Source organism: Equus asinus, chromosome 24 (genome assembly GCF_041296235.1).
Source record: "Equus asinus isolate D_3611 breed Donkey chromosome 24, EquAss-T2T_v2, whole genome shotgun sequence".
Taxonomy (NCBI): Eukaryota; Metazoa; Chordata; class Mammalia; order Perissodactyla; family Equidae; genus Equus; species Equus asinus.
The window spans coordinates 58,095,056-58,122,896 of record NC_091813.1 but is presented as its reverse complement, the minus strand read 5'-3'; the positions used below and the strand labels follow the sequence as shown (position 1 = coordinate 58,122,896).

The window sequence follows — 27,841 nt, the reverse complement described above, 5'->3', positions numbered from 1 at the left end:
TTTGTAAGTGACTTATTGTTCCCCTAGCCTTGGGATACCAAAAAGACTAAGAGGTGCACACGTACAACTAATTAATTAATCACTGTTGCTTAAGCAGCATAACCATTCGTTTTACTACTGTAACCAACAGGTAATGGACAATAGCATTACAAAAATACCCCAGAAAAATGAATCACCTTGCAATATGCCATTTATTAAATTTTATTAAGTGAAAGACAGCATAATTGTAACATGGGACTTATGTCCCACTAATAATAACTTTCAAGATCCAGAAATAGAAGTAGCAACAATAGGAAGATTACTAAACATACCTGAACTAATTCTGCCTTTAACTCCTCTTTCTCCTCCTCAGAGAGCATGGTAGAGAAGTCAGCACTGGCTACTGCATCTTCGTCTCTTCCTTGCAATGGTTCCGTCTCCAGCAAACCTTTAGACAGGTTGATAGAACACAATGCAATTGAAAAAATGAATCTAGCCAACTTCTATTTCTACAGTCTGCAGGACTAGATACACTGACTGACTCTCCCACTGAAAAACAATTAAAAAGTCCAGGAAAAAAAACCTTTCTAAATATGTGATGAGCTGCCAAGAAAGTAAAAATCACCAAGAAGCCAAAAAACTAAGCGAAAACGAGAAGTCAGAGACGTAAACAAACAAGTTTCCTTAGTTTTACATTTGCCACCTAGATGAATTCCAGCTTCCGGTTTCCACCATCCCATAGTCCCATCGGGTGCAGCAGGCAGAGGACAAGCCAGGATCACCCAAGGAGAGGAGTTTAAGATGAGAGCCCTGTGGAAACCTGCGTCGCCACAGAGCTACCCCCTGAGAGGAAGGTGAACTGGGAACAAATACCTGTGCTCCCCACAGGGATCTGCCATGCAAATCGCCTGCCTGGACACTCAGCCCAAACGGACAGAGGAAAGAGCACCCCCAGAGAATTCACAATCCTGAATGGGACTGCCTGTGAGCTGGCAGTGATTGTGCACCACCTGGGTGGTCCGAAACAACCCCGAGATAGGCGCGTTGAAGAGTCTTTTCCACTTGGGATGTGGAAATCTGTGGCTATGAAACCTGGAGCAGCTGCAGCTGTGAGGAATCATCATGGACAAGCCGATTCTGGCAGAGGGAAAACGGGAAGAGCCTGGGTTCTTGATGACATCATTGTGCCACAGACTGACCTGGAACCGTATAACTGCTAACTTGTTATGTAAGAGAAACGCCTTATTATTAAAAAAATAAAGACATTCCCTAGTGGAGCCCCTTGGCTTCTAGAGAACTCAAATGCACACATTCTCTGAAGGACCCAGGAAACAGGCCCACACATAATATGGAAACTTCATTTATGACATGAGTTACGACAGAGCTGGCATTTATACACCTGTGGGGAAAGGAAGGTTTTTTAATTAATTGTCCTGGAACAAAGAGTTATCCATATAAAAAAATAAAATTGGACACCTTCACACTATTCACAGAGATCAAATTATAAACACTTTAGAAGACAATATAGGAGTTTATATTTATGAACCTCTGAGTGGGAAAGGATTTCTTTAGAAAGATACAAACAAGGGCAAATCATGAAAGACAGGATAGACAAGATTAAGAATGTCTCTTCATCAAACACACTATATAGAAAATGAAAAGACAAGTCACTAATTGGAAGAAGAAATCTCCCACATGTATAACCAGCAAAAGATTAGTGCCCAGAATAAACAGAATTCCTACAAACCAATTTCAAAAATGCAAATAACCCAATAGAAACATGGGCTAAAAGACCCAAACAGATTTGTTATAGGGAGAAATCACAAATGGTTAATAAACCCAAGAAACATGCTCAATCTCATTAATGTTCAGAGAAAAGACAAATTAAATCATTTCATATCTAATGGATGAGCAGAAAGTTAACAGTCTGACATTACTGAATGTTGATGACTATGTGGAGGATGGAAACTCTCATTTACTGCTGGCAAAAATATAAATAGACACAAATAACTTGAAAAATAATTAAACATTATCTAGTAAAGTTGAACATTCACACACCCTACAACCCAGCAATTCCACACCTATGTGTATACCCAAGACACTCATACATGAGCACCTGAGGTCATTAAATAAGAACTCTCATGGTAGCAAAAAACTGTAAGTCATACGAAGTCCATAAACAGGAGAATGCATAAGCATACCGTGGTGCATTCACACCAGGACGACTTGACAACAGCGAGGTGAGTGAATGACAGCTACACACACTACATGGATGAAACGCAGAAACAAGATATTAAGTGAAAAACACAAGCTGCAGGAGAATATCAAAGCATAATTCCACTTATACGAAGTCCAAAAACATGTAAAACTAAATAAAATATTGTTTAGGAATCCAATTATAAAGAAAAGCAAAATTATGATAAAAAATTCAGCACCTTGGTTTTCTCGGCGGGGGAGGAGATGAGAACGGAGACCCTGCAGGGGATCTCTACAGGATTAATGGTAATGCTCCATTTCTAGGACACTGAATTTCTGTGTATGAGTATTTTCTGCACTTTTATTTTGTAAATATTCTTTTGAGTATTATTTGATAAAACAATTAAAATACATTTTGTCTAAAGTCAAAAGAGAAAGCTAAACAATTATCTACAAAATCAGAACATTCTAGATAAAGAGAGTAAAAATACGGCCCAATCTGCAAAGCTCTTCCCAAGCTGGCCCCACTCTTGAGTCCCTTGTGCTCACATCCTTTTGTCAGAGTCAACAGTGGGCCACCATCCGCACCTCCTGTCTCTGCCGAGACACCAACACACATCAGTCAATATGGATCTTGCGGATGCAACTTCATCTGACCCTAGTCCCATCACCTACCCCATGGGCCAGTTTCAACGCTAAATAATTTTATTTTTCATGAATAATACCTGTTCATTGTAGAAGACAGTAAAAAATAAAATTATCCATTATAAATTAAAATTACTATTAATCACACTACCCAGAAACAATTATCATTTTGGTTCATCCTTTCTGGTATTTCTTCTATGCATATGTATACATTTTCATGTATATATTTATATGCATTTAATTAACTTACTTATTCAATAAGATATAATGAATATCCTTTATGTCTAAAAAACACACATCTACATTTATATATTTTTGATGGCTGTCAGTATTTTGTCTCATGTATGATTGATAATTTATCCTGTTTATTGGGAAGCTGCAGTGAACATCACCTAACCAAGTCATTAGGCAAAATCTTGATGATTTCCTACATAGTGCACTACACAGTCAAGGGCATGGACATTTTGAAATTTACTGCCTAATTATCCCCCAGAAACGCTGTGCCAGATTTACGCAAACATCAGCAACCTATAAGAATATCTCTAGACTCTCAATACAATGCTAAGTAGGTCATTTAAAGGGCAAAAATCCCACTGTCATTTATTTCCACTAGTAAATATTTATGTTTACATGTAGCGATGTATTTTTAGTCAATGATCTATCATAACTGTCTAAATCAGGAATCAGCAGCAACTCCAAGCACAGGTTTAGGAGATGGGCCCAGAAGGTAAGCTGCCCCCTGCACTGGAGGTTAGGGAAGAGACGTAGGAGGAACCTGTAAGACACTCAGGTCTTCTCCCCAACTCAGCCTGGCCCAGGAACTTAATGGATATTGCTCAAACTTAGCTAGAACCCAAATTCTCAATCATCCCCTCTCTTGACAGTGTGAGAGGACATGTGCCAGGGAACAGACAATAGCTCCAGGTACTGAGACTTCTCAAGACATCAAACATCTTTAGTATCTTCCTATATTCTAGGAGGAAAAGAAAAATCAAAATCCATTTTAATTGATAATACATGAATTGGGAAACTTCTAGTGAATTTAGGGAAAGACAGACCCCTGAGTGCACCAAGGAGCTTCTACTTTTCAGCAGGGAGGTACATAAACCTGATAAAGCGGGATATTCTGCACCGGCCTTCAGCTCTGATCTGTCACTCGTGTCACTCCTCAGAGGCATCATGAATCTCTCTGTCTCACTCCCAGAAAGCAGCCATTCTGGAAATCTGCTGGGAGGCCAGGGTGCTGGTTCGTTCAGATCTAACTAGACCAGTTACCTTCTTCACTCTTGGCTTTGAAATTAAATGTCAGGTCCTCATTTTCTTTTTCTACTTCGGCATTTATTTCCCTGCTGCAGCCTCTTCCCATGGGTGTTCTCTGAGTTACACAGTTGAGCACAGGGTGCCATGTAAACACAAACAAATGAAAACAGGCCTGCTGTTTTCAGCAGAATATGCTCGACTCACTGAGTCAGAGAAGCAGCAATCAAATTATGAGATCCAGGGACAATTCCAGAATCAAGGAGTAGGTGAAAAGAAGAGCTGGATAAAAAAGTGATTAACCAGTAAAGTGAATCAGAATCAAGAGGGAAAAAAAAGCACAAATGATAAGGGACACCAAATGACAGATGATAATGTGAGAAGGGCGGAAAAAATGAGTATAAAATGACCTAGTTACCATAGAAGCAGATAGAGAAGACTAAAAACGTAGTTGTAATGAAATAAATTCTTATTGGGCAAAACTGCTCAAGAAGCATAATTTTTAGCAGGTACTAGTACATTATAAGCCAACTTCATGAGTTTGGTTCTCTTTTCCAAATGTGCAAACTCTGCCCCATTGTCACAGAACAAAGAGAACTACAACAGGGGTCAGGAGATGTAGAAATCTCCCTGTCTGTGGGTTTGCTGCTAACTAGCAGAGTACACTTGGCCGCAATTATCTCATCTGTAAAATGGATGCCTTATAATGAATTGTTGTTAAGATTAAGTGATGTTCAATCAGATACAATATGTGAAACTGTTATATAAATTTTTAATTTCCATACAATCATATTCCAAACAAACAGTAGCATATTGGTGAAATTGGGGGTAATAATTTTAAAAAATATTAATGTGCTATATTCTCTTCTGCCTGCCCAAGAATATAGTATTTTCCTAGCTGGTCTAAGGCATCCATCTGTCTGAGGCTGGGCAGAGGAGCAAAAGAAACACACACACACAAAAATATTCAGATTTTTGGCATTTGCAATTGGATTTGCCAGAAAGACAACAGCTTTGCGAAAGCAGCAATTTTCCCAGAAGAGAATGTTCTTCATATCTTTATTTCCCTTTTCGTAAATCAGAAGGCAAGCCCAGGTCATCCAGGAAGTTCCCCTTCCTGTGTACAGGAAGGAACACAGTGCATTAGGGTTTACCAAGGATGTATGTGTTCTCTGCCTCATTCCTGGGAGACGGTGGGAAGAGGGAAGGGAGAAAGGAGGAGAGAGAAGCTGGAAGATGTGTATGTTCAATCTTTCCCTTTGGGCTTTAGCCCAGAAAGATTTACAGAGGAACCTGCTGGGGATTCTGTTTGCCCCTCCAGACCCACTCTCTACCCTTCTCCACTCTGCTCTGCCCTGGGAGACCGATCTAAGGATTATATCAACATGATTCCCTTACCCTTCTGCATCCTTTCCACACTGGCCGTGGGGAGCCCCAGCGGAACGCTGGGGCTCCAGAAAGGGGTAGGGACTGCCTCCCTCCCTGCCAGGCTGTGTTGCACAGGTTCAGCTTTCCACTAGGAGACCACAGCTCCTATTAGCTAGTCTTCTTCTACGGCTCCGCTCCTGTCAAGTGCCTAGAACCCCACCCTCTCCTCTAGCCTAGAGATTGTATTGACTGCTGCTGCTGTGGTTCTGAGATGTTTCGACATTCTCTATTGCTTTCCCCTAACTCTTCCTATCTTTCTAATCCTCCCTTCGTTAGATTCTCTTGACTCAGGCACCCCTTTTGAACACACCATCCATCTGCTTCTTTCCTGGCCCTTGACTGCTACAGATTGGATCCTGCCCCAATTGCGTTTCCGGGCTCTAGAAAAAAAATATCTTTCAGGCTCTCCCACACCCACCTGGAGCACAGCCACATTCCTGTGAACTGGGCAGGTGCTGGGTGGTTGCACAGATGGGACCCTGGTGTTTAGTTCCCCACTTCACTCTTGTGCAGTCAATTAACCATGTCTGGGATCCAGAATTCCCTGCAGTACTTAGGGAGAAACTAGCCAGTGGATTAGATATTGACTTCGTGCACATGATTGAAACAGTACAGACGGCTATGAATTAAAACGATTATGAACTATGATTTCAGATGAGTGACCATATCCTGCATTTGGGCAAATATATAAAAGTTACAGAACTTCTTTTAAATAACAAAATGATGTTGTGGGGTGGAGGGTGGGCAGAGGGGGTGAAGGGGAGCACTTGTGTGGTGATGGTCAAGAAATAATGTACAACTGAAATCTCACATTGATGTAAACTATTATGAACTCAATAAAAAATAATTGAGAAAAAATTAAAATATAAAAGAAGAAAAAAATAGCAAGATGATCTTGCCTGTAAATATGTGTGCACTATACTAAGGAATTAACAAATAAATCTGGTTGTGTAACCAAGCAAAGAAAGAAAAGGGTATATTTTCAAAAAGAATACAAAATTATTCTAGGATTTAATAAAAGAAAGAATGCAATAAGGTAGCTTAAATGAAAATTTACCACGTTTTAAATAATAAATTTAAGACTGTAATATTTATTACTTAATTGTATTTTTTTCATGATGTTTGGTAAAAATAACCTCAGGCATTCTTTTATCATAAAACTTCAAAATATCTCCATTTATTCACTAAGGGAAAAACTATTGAGCTAATCTCATTACTGTTGGACTTATGATTATCTTTAAGTACACAAAAAACTAAGACATGTTAATTCGAGCGTGGAAATTAAAGACATAAAACAAGTTTATTTATTAGAATCCTTTCTGCACATTTACTAAACCTATGACAAAAACCAAACTATTATTTCCTATGGACCTCCATTATTGAACTGCTTTTCACTCATTTACCAATTACTTGTATCTAGCCTATAACTGAATCATGTGTATAGTAGATAGAGCTTTAAATGTGGTTTTTCCTGTTGCCCTGGATTTTGGCAGAGGCCTCAAATGCTAAGAACAACACAATGAGAGCTTTATACTCCCACATCCTAAAACCAAAGCTTGAACGCTACTGCATTACATGCCAATAGATTTTACGACTGGTTCTGCCAGGGTTGGGAACAGGGAGCAGGGAGAGAGCAGCATTGCAGGAAATCTGCATACACGGACAAGCAATAAATAAAGACAAACCATACTCCCATTTCCAGAGATCACCACTATAAAACCTTCATGTACATCTTTCCAGATCTTTTCCTATGTATTGTAGCACACATTTTTTCCCACACCTTAACATCTCTGAAATCAGGATGCCTATTACAATCAACGGTGTCTTATAATTAATTGGCAGCACTTTTTTTTCTCTCTTTTGGTACATAAAACAATAGACATCTTTGCCATCTTAGATTTGAAAAATATAATATATAGACAGATACATATAAGATTTAATATATCTAACATATATATATTTAGATATATCGACCTAACTAAAAATGAGATGACATTGTTTTGTAACTTGATTTTTTTTTTCAGACAACTTTCTCTTCTCATCTTTTTTCGTCTCACCTGAAACCCGACCATATCGAAGGTCCCCACTTCATCCCATATTGTATCCAGCACTTGGATGGACAAATTCATGTCTAGTCCACAACAGCATACTTGCCCCATAAGCCTCTTTTTCTCTAGCTGACTAATTCATGACTTACAGAAGAGACCAGGCTCTGTCTTGGTGAATTTATCCAGATATTTTGATTAACAATTCATCAAGTGATTGGAAGAATATATGATATTGGGAAGAGTGTAGCTTTTGGGGACAAACTAATCTCAGGAAGAATTCCAACTCCACTCCTTTTTAACTTTGTGACTGTGATAGTTTGAAACTCAGTCTTTTCAGCTGTAAAATGGGGATAATGATGTTTACCCACGAGGGTAGGTTGCCATGAGTTCCAGCTTTGCCAAATACCTGGCACAGTGCCTGGTATATAATAATCAGCCAGCACAGGTTAGCACCCAATCTAGTCATACTTGAGTGACATTCTTCCTAGATCAGAATTATTTATACAATTCTAGAGCTAGGAGAGAGAAAAAAAGTCAAAGCTATTATTACTCTGTCCTCAAGGAGCTAAAAAAACTTCACCGTGGAGATGAGCCACTCACATTTAACCTTAAGTCATACCACTGCATAGTGGCATGCAATTACATATAAAGGGAACACCCTGGACAAGCATAAACCCCCATGCCATGTTCTGCTTATTTGTATACCTTAACCTGCTCCACCCCTGGAAGGGAGCCCTACGTTCATTTGGCACTATCTTTCTGCCATTGCCTAATGGGCTAGGCTGGACACCTGACCCAGGGGTAGCCTCTGGAATCCTCTCTTGTGATTTTAAACTGAGACAAAGGATGGATTCGTGGAGTAAGGTTAACTCGAGTGCTAGCAGAAGAGTAGAGTGTGGGCCTAACTCTTTCTCACTGCTGCTCAGGTCATGTGTTTGTTCATTTATTCATTCATTCATTCAATAAACATTTACTGAGCATCTACTTAGTACTGTGCAGGTCTTTGCTCACACAGAACTTATAATGCTGCCTGTCCTAAGGCCAGCTGTTTGAGTTCTCCTAAATTTCCATGAGCTTTCTCTTTATCCTTAAAATAAACCTCATCTTTCATTTGAGTTAGTCTGAATGTCTTTTTTTCCCCAAACAAACTGAGATAAACAGAGACAATATTATAGAATTCAGGTAAAACACAGGTTATTAAGAACTCTACCAAATTTTAGCTCCATGACTTCAATGACTTGTCATGGCCTCAAAATAAATTAATTAAAAATTTTTGCCCTGAGCTGGCTCTCTCTAAACCTGGTCACTTTGCCACTTGTATAGTCTTTAAGATCTTCTCTGATAGAAATGGTTTAGGAGGTTAAAGCATACCTAAACCATAATGGTACCCTCCTTTACTTTCCCCGAGCCCAGTCCCCTTCACTCTGAGAGAGCAAGGCGTGGGGCAGGGGTCACTCAGTCTCACCAGCCCTCCAGAACTTCTCAACACAGCACCTTGTTCACGGCGTTTGGATGCTCCCAGACAGATGCGACTGTTACTACGAGTTGTTGGGCTATGGTCTCTATACAGATTCTGAAAGCTGATCTGGTCATTAAGGTTTGGCCTTTCCATAGTTTATCTGGAAACATCCCTGTACATGCATAGACAAAAGCCCAGGGATTCTGGCTAAACCAGAAGAGCTGGAGATACTTCTGGAATATCTCTGGGGGGGCACCAGGAATTTTCTGGAGCTGAAGTACAAGACTGGACTCCTAGAGTTCCCTGAGTCATCTACATGTGGGAAGATTGGTGCAGACCCCACAAGTGTGGGCTTGTCTTTAGGAGCTGTGTTATTTACCTGCCCTGAGAAGTGACAGATGAGTGTTCTCTACTCCAGTGTTTGGCCTTTCATGTCTGGCACTAGACATCTAGTCAAATAGTCTTAACACAAGGGAGAAAGCAGCGAGCGCCTGAGGGTGGTACAGGCACTGATCTAGTGCTGAGCGGTGACAATTGCACACCATGTCTGGCCCTTCACAGCCTGGACCTCCTGACAGCATAGACCAAGTCAGAACCATGGTTCCATTTGGGTCATATGGCCATAGGTGGCAGCCAAGAGTTGTGTGTCTCCAGGTGGACGATTGGGGTTACTAGGGGATAAGCCTTCAGCCAAGGATCTAGAACAAGGTGGGCTGTTTTCCAAGAAGGCTGACACAGGTAAAGTCCAGTCTTAAAGTTCAAGGCTGGGTCTGGGAAATAAGCAAAGCTGTGTCAGAGACGAGGCACATGGTAGAGACGAGATTCTGAGACCCTGAAGGAAGTGCTCAGCAGTTTTCCTCAACAGCTCTGTGCAGGCTCCTACTGGTTTTGAGCTGCAACCTAGGGCCTGCCTGCCCATTCCTGTCCTTTGGACGTAGAGGCTGTCTTCACCTGCACAGTGTCTTCTTTAGTAGGATGAAAGGGTCTGGAGCAAGGCATGGGATTCACTCTGAGATCATGGGGGCTCTGGACGGGGTGACTCCCTCAGCAATGCTGTCAGCACTGGTCTCGTCACCACTCAGCCCCATATCAGCGCCTGTGCCACCCTCAGGCACTCGCTACTTTCTCCCTTGTATTCAGTCTATTTGACTACCCCTCTTATCTCCCGTGCTAGAATGTGAGCAACTGAATGACAGGAAACCAGTTTTGTTCACCTTGGCCTCCCTGCATTTCCTAGCATGACAATCTGTCCTGGCACGATGATGAAAGGAGAGACCCAACCTAGAGCAAAACGCAACAGCTGTGCTCAGAGCCACAGATGAGGAACTGTCTCTGAAAAGAGTAACCCAGGATCAGGCACGTGAATGTCACACTCATGTGTGCAAAGGTGACTACAGAAGGTCAAGACACTGCCAGGGTGACGCTCCCTCCTCAGCCAAGCCCTCGTGGGAACAACCAGTCCTTCTTACAGAGACAGTTTCTTCCATCTTCTCCTTCAGAGTCACATTCACTGAGAGAGCTGTGTCTCTCTTCTTCCCCAGGCCTCATCCCTTTTCCTCTCCATGGACCACCGTCTTAGATGAACCATATTTACCACCTCCTTATCCTCAGCTCAATCCTGGTAAAATAAATAGAGAATTGCTATCAAGCTGCTCTTTGTTTCTCTCTCTGATACCTTGACCTTGAGAGAAGTCAGTGAAGGGCACCAGACCCTCAACTGCAACCAGGCAGCATAATAATCTCTTCTTAAAATTTTTTGGGTCCCTCTCTGTCAATCACTCCACAACATATCCTGACAGTAGGACAAAGGATCTGCGCTGATGATGAAACCATATTGGAAAGGGCATAAGTGCTGCTGTGTCTTTGAGAACTTTCAGCAGTTCGTCAATTGCTCTCTTAAGGGAGGAAGTAGAACAAATACTTTCTTTTCAACCACAGACTATATGCCAGATGTGTTCCATATCATATCTTGTCTCATCCTCCCCAGAAACATATTAGGCAGATGGCATCAAGACAAAGGGTCTCAGATTTTACCCAACTCATAAGCTAACAAGTTATTAGCTTGTCACAATTTCATGGATGCTGGCAGAGGAGCCAAGACTCCTGGATCAGAGACTCACAGCATAGCAAACAGCATAAACATCATGTTCAGGCATGTTTCTCTTGCCACCAAGTTTCATGGGGGGTGACATGGTGGGACCTAGATGGAAAATGGGTTTGCATCAGAGGTAAAGAATCCTGAGCTCAGGGAATCCAAATCTTTTCTAACAGGCAGTAAGCAAATCTGCCTTCTGCTCTAGAGGGAGACACTATCTCTATCTTCCAAGACTGTTCACTATAAACATCCTTGAAAAGATAGGGCAGAAAAAAGGCTGTCAATGTCTCTGCTTGAAAGATGTGCAGAAATGCAGGTGATTTATGGAGAATCATCTTCCATAGCTGGCATTTTCTCAGTTTTCAAATGAAGAAATGATGATTTAAAAAGTTAGATAACTTGCCCAAGCTCACATGATTGATGAGTGGTGGACTTGAGTTTGTTTTTTTCCTAAAGATTGGCACCTGAGCTAACATCTGTTGCCAATCTTTTTTTTCTCTTCTTCTTCTCCCTAAAGCCTCCCAGTGCATAGTTGTATATTCTCGTTGCAGGTCCTTCTAGCTGTGCTATGTGGGATGCCACCTCAGCATGGCTCGGTGAGCGATGCCATGTCTGTGCCCAGGATCCAAATGGGGGAAACCCTGGGCGGCTGAACTGTAGTGTGCGAACTCAACCACTCAGCCACGGGGCCAGGCCCTGGACTTGAGATTTGAATGCAACTCTATTAGGTAACAGAGCTCATGCTTTTTCAACTTGACCACATCTCTCGCAGAGGTCGGACAGGAACTAGAATGTCTCTCTTTCCCACCCATAAAACCTTCTGCCCTGCAGGACTCAGGCTTACTGAAGGCCAAGATCTGTAGCTTCAATATATGCAGCCTCCTCACCATTGATAACTGGGAGGAGTCCAGGGTGGGCTTACAGCTCCTAAACCCACTCTTATAGGAGTTGTTCAACTAGTGTTTGTTGAATTAATCCCCTAAGCTGGAAAATCAAACTATCAAGTCTCCTCACGATATCTGTCATATCTGCATTCCTTTGAATTTTCATCGCCATGATAGTGATTTAGGCTTTTATCTCTATACACTCAGACTATTGAAATCTAAGCTAAATTTTATTTCCTTGCTTGCATTCTCTTTCTCCACCACCCAATCTACACAACACTCAGTATTTTGAACACATTACTTTCATCATGTCAAAACCCAGTTCAAAACACATTCAATGGATGGAATTGCTTACAGCCTAAATTTGAAAATTCTTAGACTAGCATTCAAAACCTTCCACAGCTGGCTGCAAGTGACGATTCAACTAGCCTGCCTATGCTTTTCCCACCAAACCCTCAAAACCAGGCAGACTGTCATATGCAGTGTCCCTCAGTCATGTTCTGTTTGATCATACATTTTTTATGCTGCTCCATCCCTCGCAAAATCCTCTCTCCTCTGCCTCCTCAGTTTCTGTTCTGGAATCCTACCTAGCCGCCAATTACACTACAATAACACGTAACATGTTGTGTGCTGAATTCGATCTAAAATGTTGACTTTTTTGTTTTTTATATATCTTACTATCTACATTTCTAGTAAATACTATATACAACACAAGCTACATTACAACTCGCATTATAAATTGCATTAAGACACATGATACCATATATTACTCTAATTATAGTTAAAGTTTACGCAGAAAATATTTCAGACACTGTCCTATAAAAGTTTACCATCCTTCTTAAAATACGAAGAACACATGAGTCTCTACTATTAATAGCATTCATTGTTTTCTAAAGGTTTGCTTTCATTTAATAATGTAGCCAAAAAAAGAAGTCATATCTATAATGCTTAGTCTGAGAGTGTACTGATCAGGTGAATAAAGAAAGATTTTATGCTTTTTACTAAGTATTTTATCTGAAGATGCTTCTGAGTTTATAGTAGACTAAATTAAATTCTTACACTCTGTCTTTCCACTTTTTTTTTTTTTCTAATATGCTGCTTAGGTATCAATCCAAATAGTTAGATGGTGATTAAAATTGACTCTAATCTCTAAAACCATTTGTGACTAGCCAAAACCTAACTTTGGCTAAAGATGGAAGTGACATGTTATTACAGATAGAGATCAACAAACATATGGAAATATTTCCTTGCATTTCTCATTCATCTATATGCACAAAGTGACTGTCTTTTGACTGCAAGAGGAAACATAACTTCGACATAAAATTCCCACATTCATCATGTACTGCTGAAGTCACCAGAATTCGAGTGAATACTAAAGATAGCAGAAAGGACATGGAACCCAACAGCTAAATAAGCACTGGGAGGTGCTGGAAGGTAGGCAATCAACAAGGAGCTCAAACCAATTAGGGATGCACGTAAACGTAAATGATCATTTCTGTGGCCAAAATCTGATCAAGACTTCTACTCATCTCCAGGAATAGCAATCTCAGAGAGCCTGAACTGGCCACATTTATCCAAGGCTTCTGTAGTCTCATGCCCACTCAATGCCTTTAGGATGCTCCTGAAGGCACTAAGAGATATGAAAATTTGGGGTGATGGGCAGGACCTGCTTGTCCTATGGCTACAGTGACACTGCCCAAGGCCATGGGAGCAGCTTGCTTCATGACGTCACCTCACTGGACTAACTAGAGAAAATGTCATTGCAGTAAAACACAGTTTCAATTACTATGTAAGACCAGCTGGTCATTCAGGAGGGGATCCCCAGGTTGGCTGCATATCTGAGAGATATCATATTTCAAGCTGTCCTATGTGGTTAGGTCCAGAATTTTATTTCACCAGTTCACACTATGGTGACCAGCTTCTCAGATGATAGTTCCTACTAACAAATCTCCTGGGAGATTGATTTGCCAAGTAGACCAAATATCTTATGGCAAATTCTGTGCTCTTTTCTTCCTCAGAACAAAATCTTCTTGAGAAACCAAATGAACAGCAGAAGATTATCTGGTGAACACTGGGAAGAATAAAGAGAGTTAGAAGACTTCAAGATATTGTAGCACTTACGCTATATTTTAACTATATGATTCATTGTCTTTCTCCTCCTTTAGATTATGAGGTACTTTATTCACTGTTACTACCAGGCACTCAGTAAATATTTGTGGAATAACTTAATTAGCTATCATGACCTTACATATGTACTATTCCAACGCCTATAAATTAAATCTGATACTCAGCCAGGGGAGCATCTTTCTTTTGTAGCGTTGAAGATAAAATGACTAAGACTGACAACCAATGCAATGGCCATTGACAGGAGTAGCAAACAACATGTAACGAGAGTAAGAATCAGCACACATCAGTGTACGAGCTGTACGGCTACCATCACTCCATTTTTGTTCTGCATTCAGTCCCTTCAAGGACTACATTAAGCCAGAGGCTAGCTTTCATTCTATCAATGTTCTGCCTGAGTTTATACTTCTATATTCCCAGATAAAAAAAATTTAAGTCTCCACTTCCTTGAAAAAGTTACAAGTAAGAAAAGTGAGAAAGATTAGAATGAACTAGGAGCTTCATGACACGACAGGTGACCCTAGAATGTTAACTGCATTTAGTAATAGAAGACACCTACATCAGGATCTTATCCAACATGCCAAAAAGTCAAAAACTGATGTATACCTGGGACTATTTGTGGTAGAAAGGTGTCTTTTCACGTTACCAGGACATAGTTGTGTCATACTTTCCAACCTCCATCATAATTTATGTTGTTTAGAATATCCATCAGTAAAAGAAAACTTCAGTTTAAAATGTGAATACTGTAGAAAATTTTTTAAAAATTGTTTTATAAGTAGGTTAAGGGAACAAGTATAGAAGACATCAGGTTTTCTGTAACGAAAGCCAGAAACAGAAAAGCTTAAGTTTCTCACAGTTGATGTGGTAGCTGTGCTCCTCGAGGGGCCGCTTCTGAACTTCCCTCCAGTGGGGCCAACAGGAATCACAACCAGAGCCCTCAGACCTGAGCTTTTATTCTTCACATGAGGCCACATGACCTTATCCACACCAATGGCTTCTGCTGGTTATGAGCATTTCAGTGACCACACTCAAAACCACCTAGAAAAACACTAAGTGAATTTTCAATTAAAAGATGTAAAATGTTTATCACAAACCTCAGCTTCAAGTATAAGGGCATTTGGGGTATTCCTCCCGTTTCAAAACACTATTTGCCACTCTAGAAAAGGTACAGGTTGACACACACACACAAGAGATGCACACTGGATAAAACTGGCACTCAGATCCAAACAACTCAAAAACAAAGTCATCAAAACACAGCAGCCACAAATTTGTGAATAAAAAACCAAACAAATAGTTAAGGAAAAACAAAAAATAGCTAATGCTCCTGATGCATAGACTCTAGGAACTTCCTCATCTGAATGAACTCCTACATAGCATGAGGGAAAATAAAACTATTCCAGGAATGTGTGTAGACAAACCAAACATGGGTAGACCACCTTAACCTTTAAATCACCTTTTTCTCTGCATCTTCCCTTCATTTCTCAGCCTCCCTAACACACATATTCAAATTTACCTCTTAGGGAATTTGGAAAAGGCAGCCAAACCTGACAAAGGATAAACCTCCGAATTTAACAGCCAGCCATAGATTTTTGCCTTAAGCAAGAAGGGAGACAGTCTCAAATTACAAGAAAACTCCAAGGTAATAAATTATTCTGAATTCAAACTCATTAACAAAAAGTAACACTCATTTAAAGAAAAGGAAATCCCTCTCTTCTCCCTTCTCCCCTCTCCTTCCACTCAAGAACTGGGTTTTCCGTGCATTTTTTGGTGAGTTGTTCTGATACCCAAACTACAGCACAGGGCTCTGCGACCAGTTTCTATCTCCTGTAACCGCTGAGGGAGGGAGACAGACACAAGCTGTGCCTGTGGTCAGCTCCCTGGACATGCTACATTCCCCTCCTCGGTGATTCCTTGAATGCTCTCTGGTCTTTATAAAGTTCCGGGTCATCCTTTCAGGTGAGATGAGGAAAACAGTAACAGCATTCCCTTTGCAATGGAAGACATCCACTATGCACACGAAGCAAGACAAAATGTAACTTTTCCCCCCATGGCATATTTAAAGAAAAGGGTAGATAGTAAGAAAGACGTCCTCAGACAGGCTAGAGAGTGTTTAAGTAATCTAGGCCTTACACAACATCAATGTTAGGGTGAGAGTCAGAAAATGATTCCAGGATGCAGCCACCAATATGTCAAGCCTGGACTCATGCCTTTGGGTACTGCAGCCTGACTCGGGGGCCTGATCATTTAAGAAGCATCGGTCAGAGGTATCAGCAATCTTCCTTTCACTTGAAGCAATCCGTTCAGTAACATTCACATTTCTCCAGTTTCACTTATCAAATCTTTATCATTTCAAATAGCTGCTATTGACAACATCCAGGAGAAAATCTCTTTTTCTCTTGAAATCTGGGTAGGAAAATAACTATTAAAAGAGATGGAAATGTGTGTTTGTGAATCATGAAATGTTTAGCAAAAATAAAATATGCAAGAATTAGAAAAGTTTAAGGCAAGTCATACACAAGAAAATGCAATGGCCAAATAAAATGTGAAAAGACAACCTCACTAGTAATAAGAAAAATGCAAATTAAAACCACAAAGATATGCATACTTATATTGGTGTATGACAAACAACAATGTACAACTGAAATCTCACTATGTTATAAGCTATTATGACCACAATAAAAAAAAATTAAAGAGGAAAAAAAGCAAAATCACAAAGATATATTGCCGGGAGCCGTGGCTACATCATTTGATTGGCTGTTTGACAGGGTCCAGCCGATTAACGCCGAGGGATGCAGGGTCGCCCCTTGGTGAAGAATAACCGGCCAGCCCCTCACATAGCTCTGAAACCTGTGCTGCTTCTAATTGCCCTTCATTCCTTTTCCTTTCTTAACTTCCAGTTTTCACTCCTTTGGGTGGCTGCTTGGGAGGCACTACCTCCCGGGAAAATTAGATATAGTAAGAGAATGTGACCACCTGCAGGTAACTTTCAAGATATTTTTCAGTTAATTAACGGAGGAGCACACAGTCCCATTTGAGACAAGCAGAAAGGAATCCTGCCCAGATAAGATGTCGAATTAGGTTTATGGCCTCCATCTGGTTAATGTTTCCTTCTCCCTCCAGTTCTTTGTCTAAATATATATGCATCGTCCTTCTAAGTTTGCTGGTTAATTGGATGACCAAGAAGTATCTATATATTATTCTTGACCTTCTGCTTTCTGTTAAAATGTTATAGAGGTTTTCTCCTAAAAGCAATAAATAATAAATAATTGATGAGTAGAAGGGCCGAGGGGTGCAGGGATGCCCCTCGGTGAAGAATGGCCGGCCGACACCCCTGATATTTTCTGAATTATATGCATGCTTTCTATCAAGGTTATGTCTATACTTATTTCTGTTTTTTATTCTTGAAGATATACAGTTTAGCTTAGCTTTTCAGCCCTTTACTTTACTAACAAAATGATACTTTCTCCAGCAGTGTGCTTAAGGGACTGTTAGCTCCACAATCTAAAAGACAAAGGAATGCTTTCACCCCCTACAGGGCGCGAAAAAGTAAAGATGTTTAACTGCCCGCTGAGAATGCAGATAGCCCTGGGGATAAGACACCCTGGAGTTGCCTTTTGTTCCCATTAACCATCTACATTAAATGGCGTAAATGATTGAGGGAGGCAGGGATGGCTCCACCAGGATGTAACCAGACGGACTGCTGTCCTGTCCGGAGGCCTGGACTTTCTCTCTTTGATTTAACTTTACCATGAATTACAACAGGTGTCTAGGTACCTATCTCTTTTAGCTTAGAGACAACAAACACTAGTTAGTTGCGGAGAAGACGATCATTAACCTTATGCTCTATAGAATGGAATGCTAATAAATATTCTTGTGCTCGTTTTTTACTTCCTTATCTCTCTGAGAATATTTGTAGAACTATTTCTGTACTAATCCTGAAAAATATATAAACGACACTTGTGCACAGTAAAGTTGGACTTGCTAACACCAACCCAAGTCTCATGTCCTCTTTATTTTCCCCTCATTGCGCCGACGCCGTCCATCCCTCAGGAACCTGGACTCAGCCGGGGCGGGACCCCGGCAATATATCATCTTTTCATCTAAGAGATCAGTAAAAATGCAGAAGTTGGATAACAGCCTGTGTTGGCAAGGCTGTAGCGAAATAGGTCCTCTAATACTTTGTTGGCTTCTGGACTGTGACAGCTGACTGGGGAGAGCCGTTGGCCCAGCCATCCCACTCTTAAGGATCAATCTCATAGAAAAAAAGGAGCAGACCTCAGAAGATAGGTATAAAATATTTACTGCAGCCTTGTTGATAGCGGCAGAAAACTACAAAAACCTGAATGCCCATCAGGAACAAATGAAATAAGCACAGCACACCCACACTGCGTACTATTTTTCAGTCTAAAAATAACCAACTGGAGTGACGTGTATTGACCAGGAGGAATGTTCCTTGTATGTTGTTAAATGTGGAAAGCAAGTTGCTGAGTTATGTTTGCACATGATTCACTTGGGGACAGGAATAAAAATTGTTGGGGAAGGCATGCATTGGACCCCCACATGGCTGAATAAGAATGGGTCTCGGGCCTGGAACACTTCCTCTCCAAGAGATAAAGACCCCACATAGCCTGTGCTGGGTTATCACCTAGTGAGGGATTCTCTCTCCCTATCTCAGGCGCAGTGACTTAAGCTTGTGTATCAATGGCCCTTAGGCATGCCCTCAGCTTTCAGTATTTCAGACTCCACGGGAGAGGTTGGGGTCCTTCAAATCATTGTTGGTAGTGGTAGAAACATGAGGAATGTACAGTAGGCCAATTGCCCTGCATCGGCTGTTGGGGGTAGGGAAATGACAGGATGGGACACAGACCCGCTGGCCATGAAGGACTGACACACACCATTGAAGCTGATCTTGCTCTGTCTCTTCCCTATGTAAGTAAAGTGTTGTTCCATCTAGTGCCGGATCGCGTTGTTTTCTGTGGCAACTCCAATACCAAGAGGCAATGGAAAGAAGTGTTTGGAGTCCTCCCCTGGGATTGGTACACAGTGTTCTGCTCTCGGGATTAATAAGCAGTACTCGGGGCCGGCCCTGTGGCCGAGTGGTTAAGTTCGCGTATCTGCTTCGGCGGCCCAGGGTTTCGCAGGTTCAGATCCACGGCACGGGCATGGCACGGCTCATCAGGCCACGCTGAGGCAGCATCCCACATAGCACAACCAGAGACACTCACAACTAGAATCTACAACTATGTACTGGGGGCTTTTGGGGAGAAAAAAAAAAAAGATTGGCAATAGTTGTTAGCTCAGGTATCAATCTTTGAAAAAAAAAAACAAACCAGTACACAGCACTCTGCTCAACAAAAACACCTTTTATATGGGAACATGAATGTCCATGTGTCTGTACGAGCACTGAGAAAGGTGAGAAAAGACACACTGAATTGTTAATGCTGGTTACCGCAGAAGGGTGAGATCGGCTAGGGAAAAGATTAACTCTGTTTTACATACCTCTGTATTACTTGGCTGGTTACAAAAAGCACGCGCCATGGACTGAATGCCTGTGTCTTCCCAAAATTCATATCTTGAAATCATAATCCCCAATGTGATGGTATTATGAGGTGGGGCCTTTGCGAGGTGGTTAGGTCATGAGGGTGGAGCCCTCATGAATGGGATTAGTGCCCTTGTAAGAGAGGCCCCAGAGAGCTTCCTCACCCCTTCCCCCGTGTGAGGACACAGCGAGAAGACAACCAGCTGTCTATGAACCAGGACGTGATCTCTCCCCAGACAGGAATCTGCCAGGGCCTTGATCTTGGACTGCCCAGCCTCCAAAACTGTGAGAAATAAATATTTGCTATTTAAGCCACACAGTCTATGGTATTTTTGCTACAGCAGCTCAAGTGGACTATGACAGCATGTAATTGTTAAAAATTTTGAAAATTTGTATTTTAAATATAAATAAAATTTTAAAGGATTACAGAAGTTGAAAATCTTAGATAACAGACATAAGATACTGTCTATCCTAGTCAATTCAGGTAAGAAAGATAGTACTTAAATCCTGGCTGTTTATTTTTCAAACATTCAGAAAATGGGACTATAGGTTCAAGAGTCCCATGATGGCAAATACTATGTCACAGCTGTCACAGTAAAAGAGCCCTTCTTAACATCTAACCCAAATGACTCTCACTGCCATCAAAGCAAATGCCTCATTCCCATTCAGCTCAACCAACGTTTATTTATTGTTATCCTTTTTCAGTGGAATTCATGAATACACGATATCACCGACGTGGTATTATTACGCTTTAACAATTTTAACTGGGATGTTCAGCAAACCATTACTGAAGACAGACAACAAAAAAGGTGAAATGTGTGAAATGTCCAAAAATGGATTATTATTTATAAACTTTATGGTAAATCCATACAAGCGAACATTATGCATCATAAAATATCATTTTCAAGAAAAATAATGACTGATTACTTTAAAAGCTCAAAATATCAGGCTAATTTTAAAATACACAAAACTGTAGGTTCAAATTTTGTATCAAATATTATATAAAATTCATAGATTTTCTATGCATAGGAAAAGACTATGAGGGATGAAACCCATAAAAATCTTCAAAATGAATATAAATGGAAAGTGGATTTACTGGTGATTTTTTTCATTTACTTCTAACTACTTTCTTGTAGTCTTCAAATACTCTAAAATAAACAGATATTAAGGAAAAAATGTAGAACTTTCTAGATTGGCTTCCTTGGGGCCCCTATATCCCCCACCCAAGGATAAGCTGGTCTATGACATCACAGTAGGGCCTTTGATGGTTTTCCACTGGGTACAGGGTAAAATATAACCCCCTTCGCAGAGCATCAGTACCAGCGAGAGCCGCTTTGCATAGGGCCCTTCAGCTGTTCTTCATCAGGCAGCCTACTCTCCAGTCACGCCAGCTCACCAGTCGTTCTCAGAGCACTGAGCACTTTCTGCTCCCATTCCTCTGCTCACACTTCTCTTGGGCAAGTCATGCCCTTTCCCACCGTCTTCATGTGTCCAACTTCACTTCACCCTCAAAGCCCAGATCACATGGTGCCTACATGGTGAAGCTTTTCTCTGAGTTAACTGCTTCCTCATGTATATGTCTTACCCATTCTCTTGGTTCTGTCCTAGCACTTATAATATTATATGAATTTAGTGCTTATTAGTCCTTACCGATAAAATCTTCAAGAGTTGAGACACTGTCTTAATAATGTCTGAATCTCCAGCACTTAGCACAGTTGTAGTATGCAAGAGGAGTTAAAGCCTACTGGATGAATAAGTGAATATATAGTTAAATAGAAACAAAGTACAATTGTATATCCCACAATCATGGAGAATTATTGGAACCTCTGTCCAAAAATCACCACGAAAACAGAAGAAATAAGAAAAATCGCTGGATTGGTAAGTTCTTTCTAAGCAAGAGGATCACAGAGTTTTGGAAGAGAACTGTCTTACAAATTGCAATTAAAAATTGAAATCAAAGGCCATTTTTTAAAAAATCTTTACTCAGAGAAGATAGATTTTTATATGTACAAGAGTAGAAAGAATAGATCAGTCTTTTCAACTCTCAATGTTATCACCAAAGGACAATACATGTACAATATATATATATATATATATATATATATATAAACCACTAAATAACTCATTTCATTTTATGGTTTTGGTATCAATGGGAGGCAAATGCATACTCTTCTAAATCATGAGTGGTGATTTTATTTCAAATACAGAATGGGTGAAGGAACATGAATGAATAAATCTTAACATATGCAAACCAAGTAAATCGGGTCTAGGCAGAGTGGATCTGGATTTTAGAAGGTGGCTGAGGGGACAGTGTCTGTGGAGACCAGCTGGACAAGGACAAGGAGAACACACAGTCCCAAAGTTCATCTCCCTTGTAAGAATGTTCTTGGTATCTTTCAGACAGTACTCACGTTGCTGCTGCAATCCGAAGTCACCAGCAGCTGCTGGAGTGTCCCATATTCGCAGACACACAGTCTTTGATCCCTCTGGAGATCAGTGACTACTGAGGAACATTTAAAAGTTAGGTCATGTTGAATTATTGAAAAATTGTGTATATATGTTTCTGAAAACATTTTTGATAGTTTGAATGGAAATTTTTTCAAAGAAAATACGTACCAAATCTATTTGTGGCTAGTGCAATTGGGGTCTATTTTCAATACGTTTTTAACAAATTACTGAGATGTAGAGGTATTTTTTTAAAAATTGAAGATTAAACTATCTTAAGAATTTATTATTGGAATTTATAGCATGCTAAACACAGAAGCAGGAAGGAGCCCAAGTTCTCTTTTAAAATCCTTCCTAGTTGGCAAACAAAACTGAAGATGAAAGTCTGCAAATAAGTTGACTGAAAGAAGGGTTTTGATAATAATCAGTGGCTTTGAAAATGTGTGTTCCTTTAAAAAAGGCACCACTTTAGAAGTTTAACACAGACTAGAACTGTCAAACATGGCAATGACTGCTGGTTCTCTCATGGGTCCCAGGTAACTCAGCCCAGGAAGTTGGGTGGTGATCCACTCACTTAGGAGATTTCACCTGGAACAATTTAGAAACTCAGTGAAAGCTGAGCTTTAAAAACTGTGCTATGGAGCCAGCCCTGATGGCCTAGCAGTTAAAGTTCTGAGCTCTCTGCTCTGGCAGCCTGAGCTCGGTTCCAGGGTGAGGAACCACACCACTTGTCTATCAGTAGCCATGCTGTGGTGGTGGCTCACACAGAAGAACTAGCAGAACTAGAAGAACTTACAACTATATACAATTATGTAGGGCAGCTTTGGTGGCGGGGGGGGGGGGGGGTCAGGAGGAAGATTGGCAACAGATGTTAGTTTAGGGTGAATCTTCCCCGACAAAAACAAAAACAAAAAACTGCCCTATGACTACAAAGCATTTTTATGCATTGAGTCATTTTAAAATTTTTATCAACATCTGATTTTCAATATTTTATGACATGAGTACTCAATTCTAGCACATTTTACTTTTATATTTAAGGCAAGCTAAACTTAATGCCTTTTCTCCTTTAGAGTTTCATCTGACTTAAAATAAGACTATATGCAGAATTTAACAAGTGACATTCTTGGTCCAGTGTGTCACGCAAATATCAGCAACTATTTAGTAAACCATACAAACCTAGCAAAAGGTTTTAGGCTGCATTATTGGTAAAAATTAAAATCAAGAAAACCCAGCCTTTGATCCTACAATCCATAGTTCAATAAACCAGTTGAATAGTTAGAATTGCTTATTTAAATTTTTTTAAAAATCCTTTACTTTCTTAGAATCCAGGAAACATTTTCTTTCACCAGAATTGGATTTAGTTTCACAGCAGTGTCTAGACCTATACGCTCTGTTTCTTTAAGCACCAGATGAGGTCAATAATTACATTAACATGTTCTTTTTCCAAAGGACGAAGGAAAATCTGCCAACCTCATCCCTTTTTTGCTATGACTTTAGCTGGATGGGTTTCTCAACCTTGGCACTATTGACATTTTGGGCCAGTCCGGTGCGTGTTCAGTAGCGTGTATGGCCTGGGCCAGCTAGATACCAGTAGTACCCTTCCGCTCAGTTGTGACTATCAAAACGTCTCCAGACATTGCCCAATGTCCCCTGTGGGGCAAACTACACCCAGTTGAGAACCATTGAGGAAGCTGTGGTCCAGCACAGAGACAGTCCCACATCCACAATTCTGGCTGCTGGGCCGGAGCTGACACCTGTGTTCACAATGTGTCACTCACTAGGCCAGGGGTTTTATTTTATGCACATTAATTCATATGGGTAGATATCACCATCCCTAATTTATGGATGTGGAAATTGATGTCCACAGAGAGAAAGTGGTTGAACTAGGTTCCCCTGCCTTTTCTGTATTCAGATGACCTATCACCTCAACGTGTCCCTTGACCTCTCAGCTTTGGAAGCTGGTTATGTGTTTGTAAATGGATTTCCCTGACCCCATGCATCCAAGCATGGGTGTGCAGGGAGAGAATTGGGGCAGCCACTGCCAAGTGAGTAAAACTGGAAAATAAAGGCGGGGCACTTTGCAATTTTTCCATCTCCAGTGAACAGCTGAAAAATCACTTAGCAACACGGCCGCTACAGGTTTCAAATACTGCACTAGACACCTTCAAAGACAACAGACACAGAAGACTCAAATCGCCTTCCAGGGTTTAAAGCACCATAGGAGCCTCCCAGGGGCCGACAGCCTTTGGGTTGCCCTGCTGTAGTCAAGATCATGGGGAGCTAACCGCAGACCTTCTGTCCCCGACGGCGGAGAGCTTGGAATCCTTCTCTGGGGAGCAAAGCAGAGCTCAAGATCACACTCAGATCAGGCAGAGAGCCAGTGTCTTGGCTTAAAGCCCAGGGGACAATCCTAGTTCCTGGAAGGGCTTTGATGGTGTCAACCTTCCCAGATCCTGGCCTCTGCTTATTTAACTGGAGCCACAGGCTCACTCAGAGGTCCCCAGGCTAACTGATCCCATTGCCAGCCCAACTCTGACCTAGAACTGAGGCATTTGCCCAGCCTCACCTGTGGATTCCAGCAGGGAGCTGCTGTTAACCACACTCTGCTGTGACATCTCCTATGTCTCCTTGTTGCTTCTTTTTGGACCAAGAAAAAGAAGACTCTACTATTTCAGGTAATGGACACCCAAATGACTTTTTTTTAGAAAGAAAGTCTTTCAAAGTCTCTGAAAATTAGATGGTACACCCCTCACTTCTGAGGTTTTATGGGCTTCAATTCCCTTTGGACTCTCCCACTTGACCAGTTATGTACACTTTCGCTTTCTTAGTTCCTGCCATTCATCTGAATCCTTAACACTAAAATGAAAGGAAAAGTAACTTGGCAGGTGGTTATAATCTTCTGGGGCCCATCTTAGTTGAGAGTAATAATTGAAAAGGCACTCTTGTTTCCAAAGTGTGGCCTAACTTCAAGAAAACATTGAACTACATGTTATTTAGAAATAGCAAGTTTGGGGGCCAGGACGGTGGTGTAGTGGATAAGTTCACATGCTCTGGTTTGCTGGCCCCGGGTTCACTGGTTCAGATCCCGGGCACGGACCTACTACTTATCAAGCCATGCTGTGGCAGGCATCCCACATACAAAAAATAGAGGAAGATGGGCACAGATGTTAGCTCAGGGCCAACCTTCCTGAGCAAAAAGTGGAAGATTGGCTGCGGATGTTAGCTCAGGGCTAACCTTCCTCAAAAAAGAAAAGAAAAGAAATAGCAAGTTGGGATACTCGATAAGTACTTTCATTATACTCTACTTTGGGTAGAAAACAGACTTTGCTTTAAAAAAATCCTTCCAACTCTTCTGCCTCTCAGAGTTCTGAACCTCACACTTAACACTCCAAAAAGTCTTTACTTTGGGGCCTGGCAGGGAGAAAGAAGGGAGTGTTCACCGATGTTGAGGATAAATGTTTCTCTAAAATTCTCCCTGGTAGAAAAAGAATTCAAAATGGGCATGCAAATGAGCTGCAGAAAATCAGGAAAGTTACATCTCTTGCATTTCTGAGCCTGTGAACTTGATCCTACCCACGCTATGCTGAACTGGATGGTCGGTGGCTATATGAGGTTCAGAACCATTTAATTAGAGATTATGAAGACAACAGACCCACCAAGATGAAGAAGTAAAACAATTCAAGGGTTTGGAAGGTCAAAGTGATAACACAAAAAAACAGATTTTAGTCTGGAAAAAGAGACATCGCCCGAGACTGTCCACATTGGGAGGCTTGTGAAAGGGAAAAGGCAGCAGCTCTTTTCTCAGCAAGCACGATTATGAGTCTGTCTTAGGAAATATTTTCACATTATAAATTAAATGTAACTCCTGTGATCCAGAAAAGGTTGGGGAAATCTTTTCTGGATCTCCCCAGCAGGAGATTCGTCACACGACTGTTCTGATTAAAAGCACCGACTAGGCCAGATATCTCTGAGGAATTGTTTTAAGGTTGTTGTTTTTATTTGCCTGCCTAATGATTTAGGAATATGACCACACCTCTGATCCTCAGGGGGAGGAATTCTAATGCTGGGTCTGCCACTGACTGGGCAAGTGGCTCTGAGCAGGATTCTAACCCACTCTGACCTCTGTGCTTCCTGTGTCAAATACGGGGGGCCGCACGTCACACTTCAACCTGTCCAGATCCCATGGGGATGAGGGAGGTGGAGAGTCTAAGAATACAGTCTGATATCAAATGCACAAATACGAGCAAAAGGAAAGTTCTATTTACAGGGAAACGTGTTGTACAATTTTAATGGAATCTGATAAACACCAAAGACAAATTATGGATAAAATAAACATTCATTTCAAGTTACTCAATATAGAGTACTTTATATAAGCTAACAGAAAAATAGCCATTTAACATGCAGTACATTTTTTAAAAATAACTTGGTGATCGTTGGTCTTGCATTGAGACAGAAGCCCAGGTGATAATTATTTACATTTCCTTTATCTGGAGGACAACATACCAAAACCTGTTTATATATTAAAACTATAATGAAGCTCTTACACTATCAAAACAGTAACTAAAACTGCCCCAGATGTTTCTGTGGCCAAGTTCATGTTTGATCTTATTATTTCACTGTGACAGTCACAAGGATTAAGGAGATGAGATGAGGATTTAAGAAAAAATATAGACAGTCTTAAAAACAACCACAACTTTGGAAGCCATGGAAAGCTGATCTTTCCTTGTTTTCCTGACCTTTTGATGATTCATACATTTAGAGTCAAATTTATGAGCATCATTCCAGGCCAGCTGAGTTGGAATCTTTGAGGTCAACCTTGAACATCTGTGTGTTTTTAAGCCCCACAGGTGACACTAACAGATAGCCAATGTTGAAAACCATTGATCTTCAATAATATAATATGATGTAAGTGGCACCACTGTGAGCCACTTACATCATATTATATATACATATATATGTGTATTTTGTTTTCACTTTCTTCTTTTATTGGGAAGCAGACACAGGGCACATCACAAGGTGAGAAGCAGCCTGACAGCTCCTGGCAAGACCCAGGACAATGGTAGCCAGAATCAGGGATACCACTGTGGTCAGACCTACGCCCAAGTCCACAGAAGTATGAGAAGAGGTGGACCCCTCCATACCCTGGTCACCAGCCTTTCCCAGGAAGATCAGTGGAGCCATGGTGACATCTGCTTCTTCTGTCACGTGCCTACAACTGTGGGAAACAGACTTGTGCCACTGTCTCACTAGGTAGGATGGCCTTCTGGAATGACATGGAATGCCACAGCCAACCTTAGAGCATCGACAGACATCAGCAGTGCCTTTACTGGGGACCAGCTATTGGAGGACTTTGCTCTCATGAAGCTTAAGAGACACACGCTATGCAGACAAGCCACAACTCACCTGGCTGTGGTAGTGCTATAGTACAACAGGGCACTGTGACAGAGCGACTGGGGACAGGGCTTCTGTCTCAACACAAGACCAACAATGGTTTGAGAAGTCAGAGAAAGCCTCTCTAAGATGGGTCAGTAGTGTGGCGCCAAGAAGGAGCTGCCATGTAAAATCCAAAAGAAAAGAGATTTCCAGGGAGAGGTCACAGCTAGTTCAACAGTCCTAAAGTTAAAATCTGCCTGGTCCATCAAAGGACCAAAAGGTGCAAGTGTTGATTAGAGCAATGCTCAAGAGGACAATGCTGATTTATCTGGTATTATCAGGGAATTTCACATAAGTACCTTTCCCACA

At 41.1% G+C, this 27,841-nt stretch overlaps 1 protein-coding gene across 4 annotated transcripts in view; it reads right to left on the bottom strand.

Annotated features, from left to right (window-relative positions):
• The window catches only part of TPD52L1 (TPD52 like 1), a 97,282-nt gene that overhangs the window by 35,716 nt on the left and 33,725 nt on the right, over positions 1-27,841 (bottom strand). For all 4 annotated transcript variants that reach the window (XM_070496164.1, XM_070496163.1, XM_070496162.1 and 1 more), the window contains exon 2: positions 312-427. In XM_070496164.1, coding sequence (XP_070352265.1) covers positions 312-427 — 116 coding nt within the window. The remainder of the gene's footprint in view (positions 1-311; positions 428-27,841) is intronic.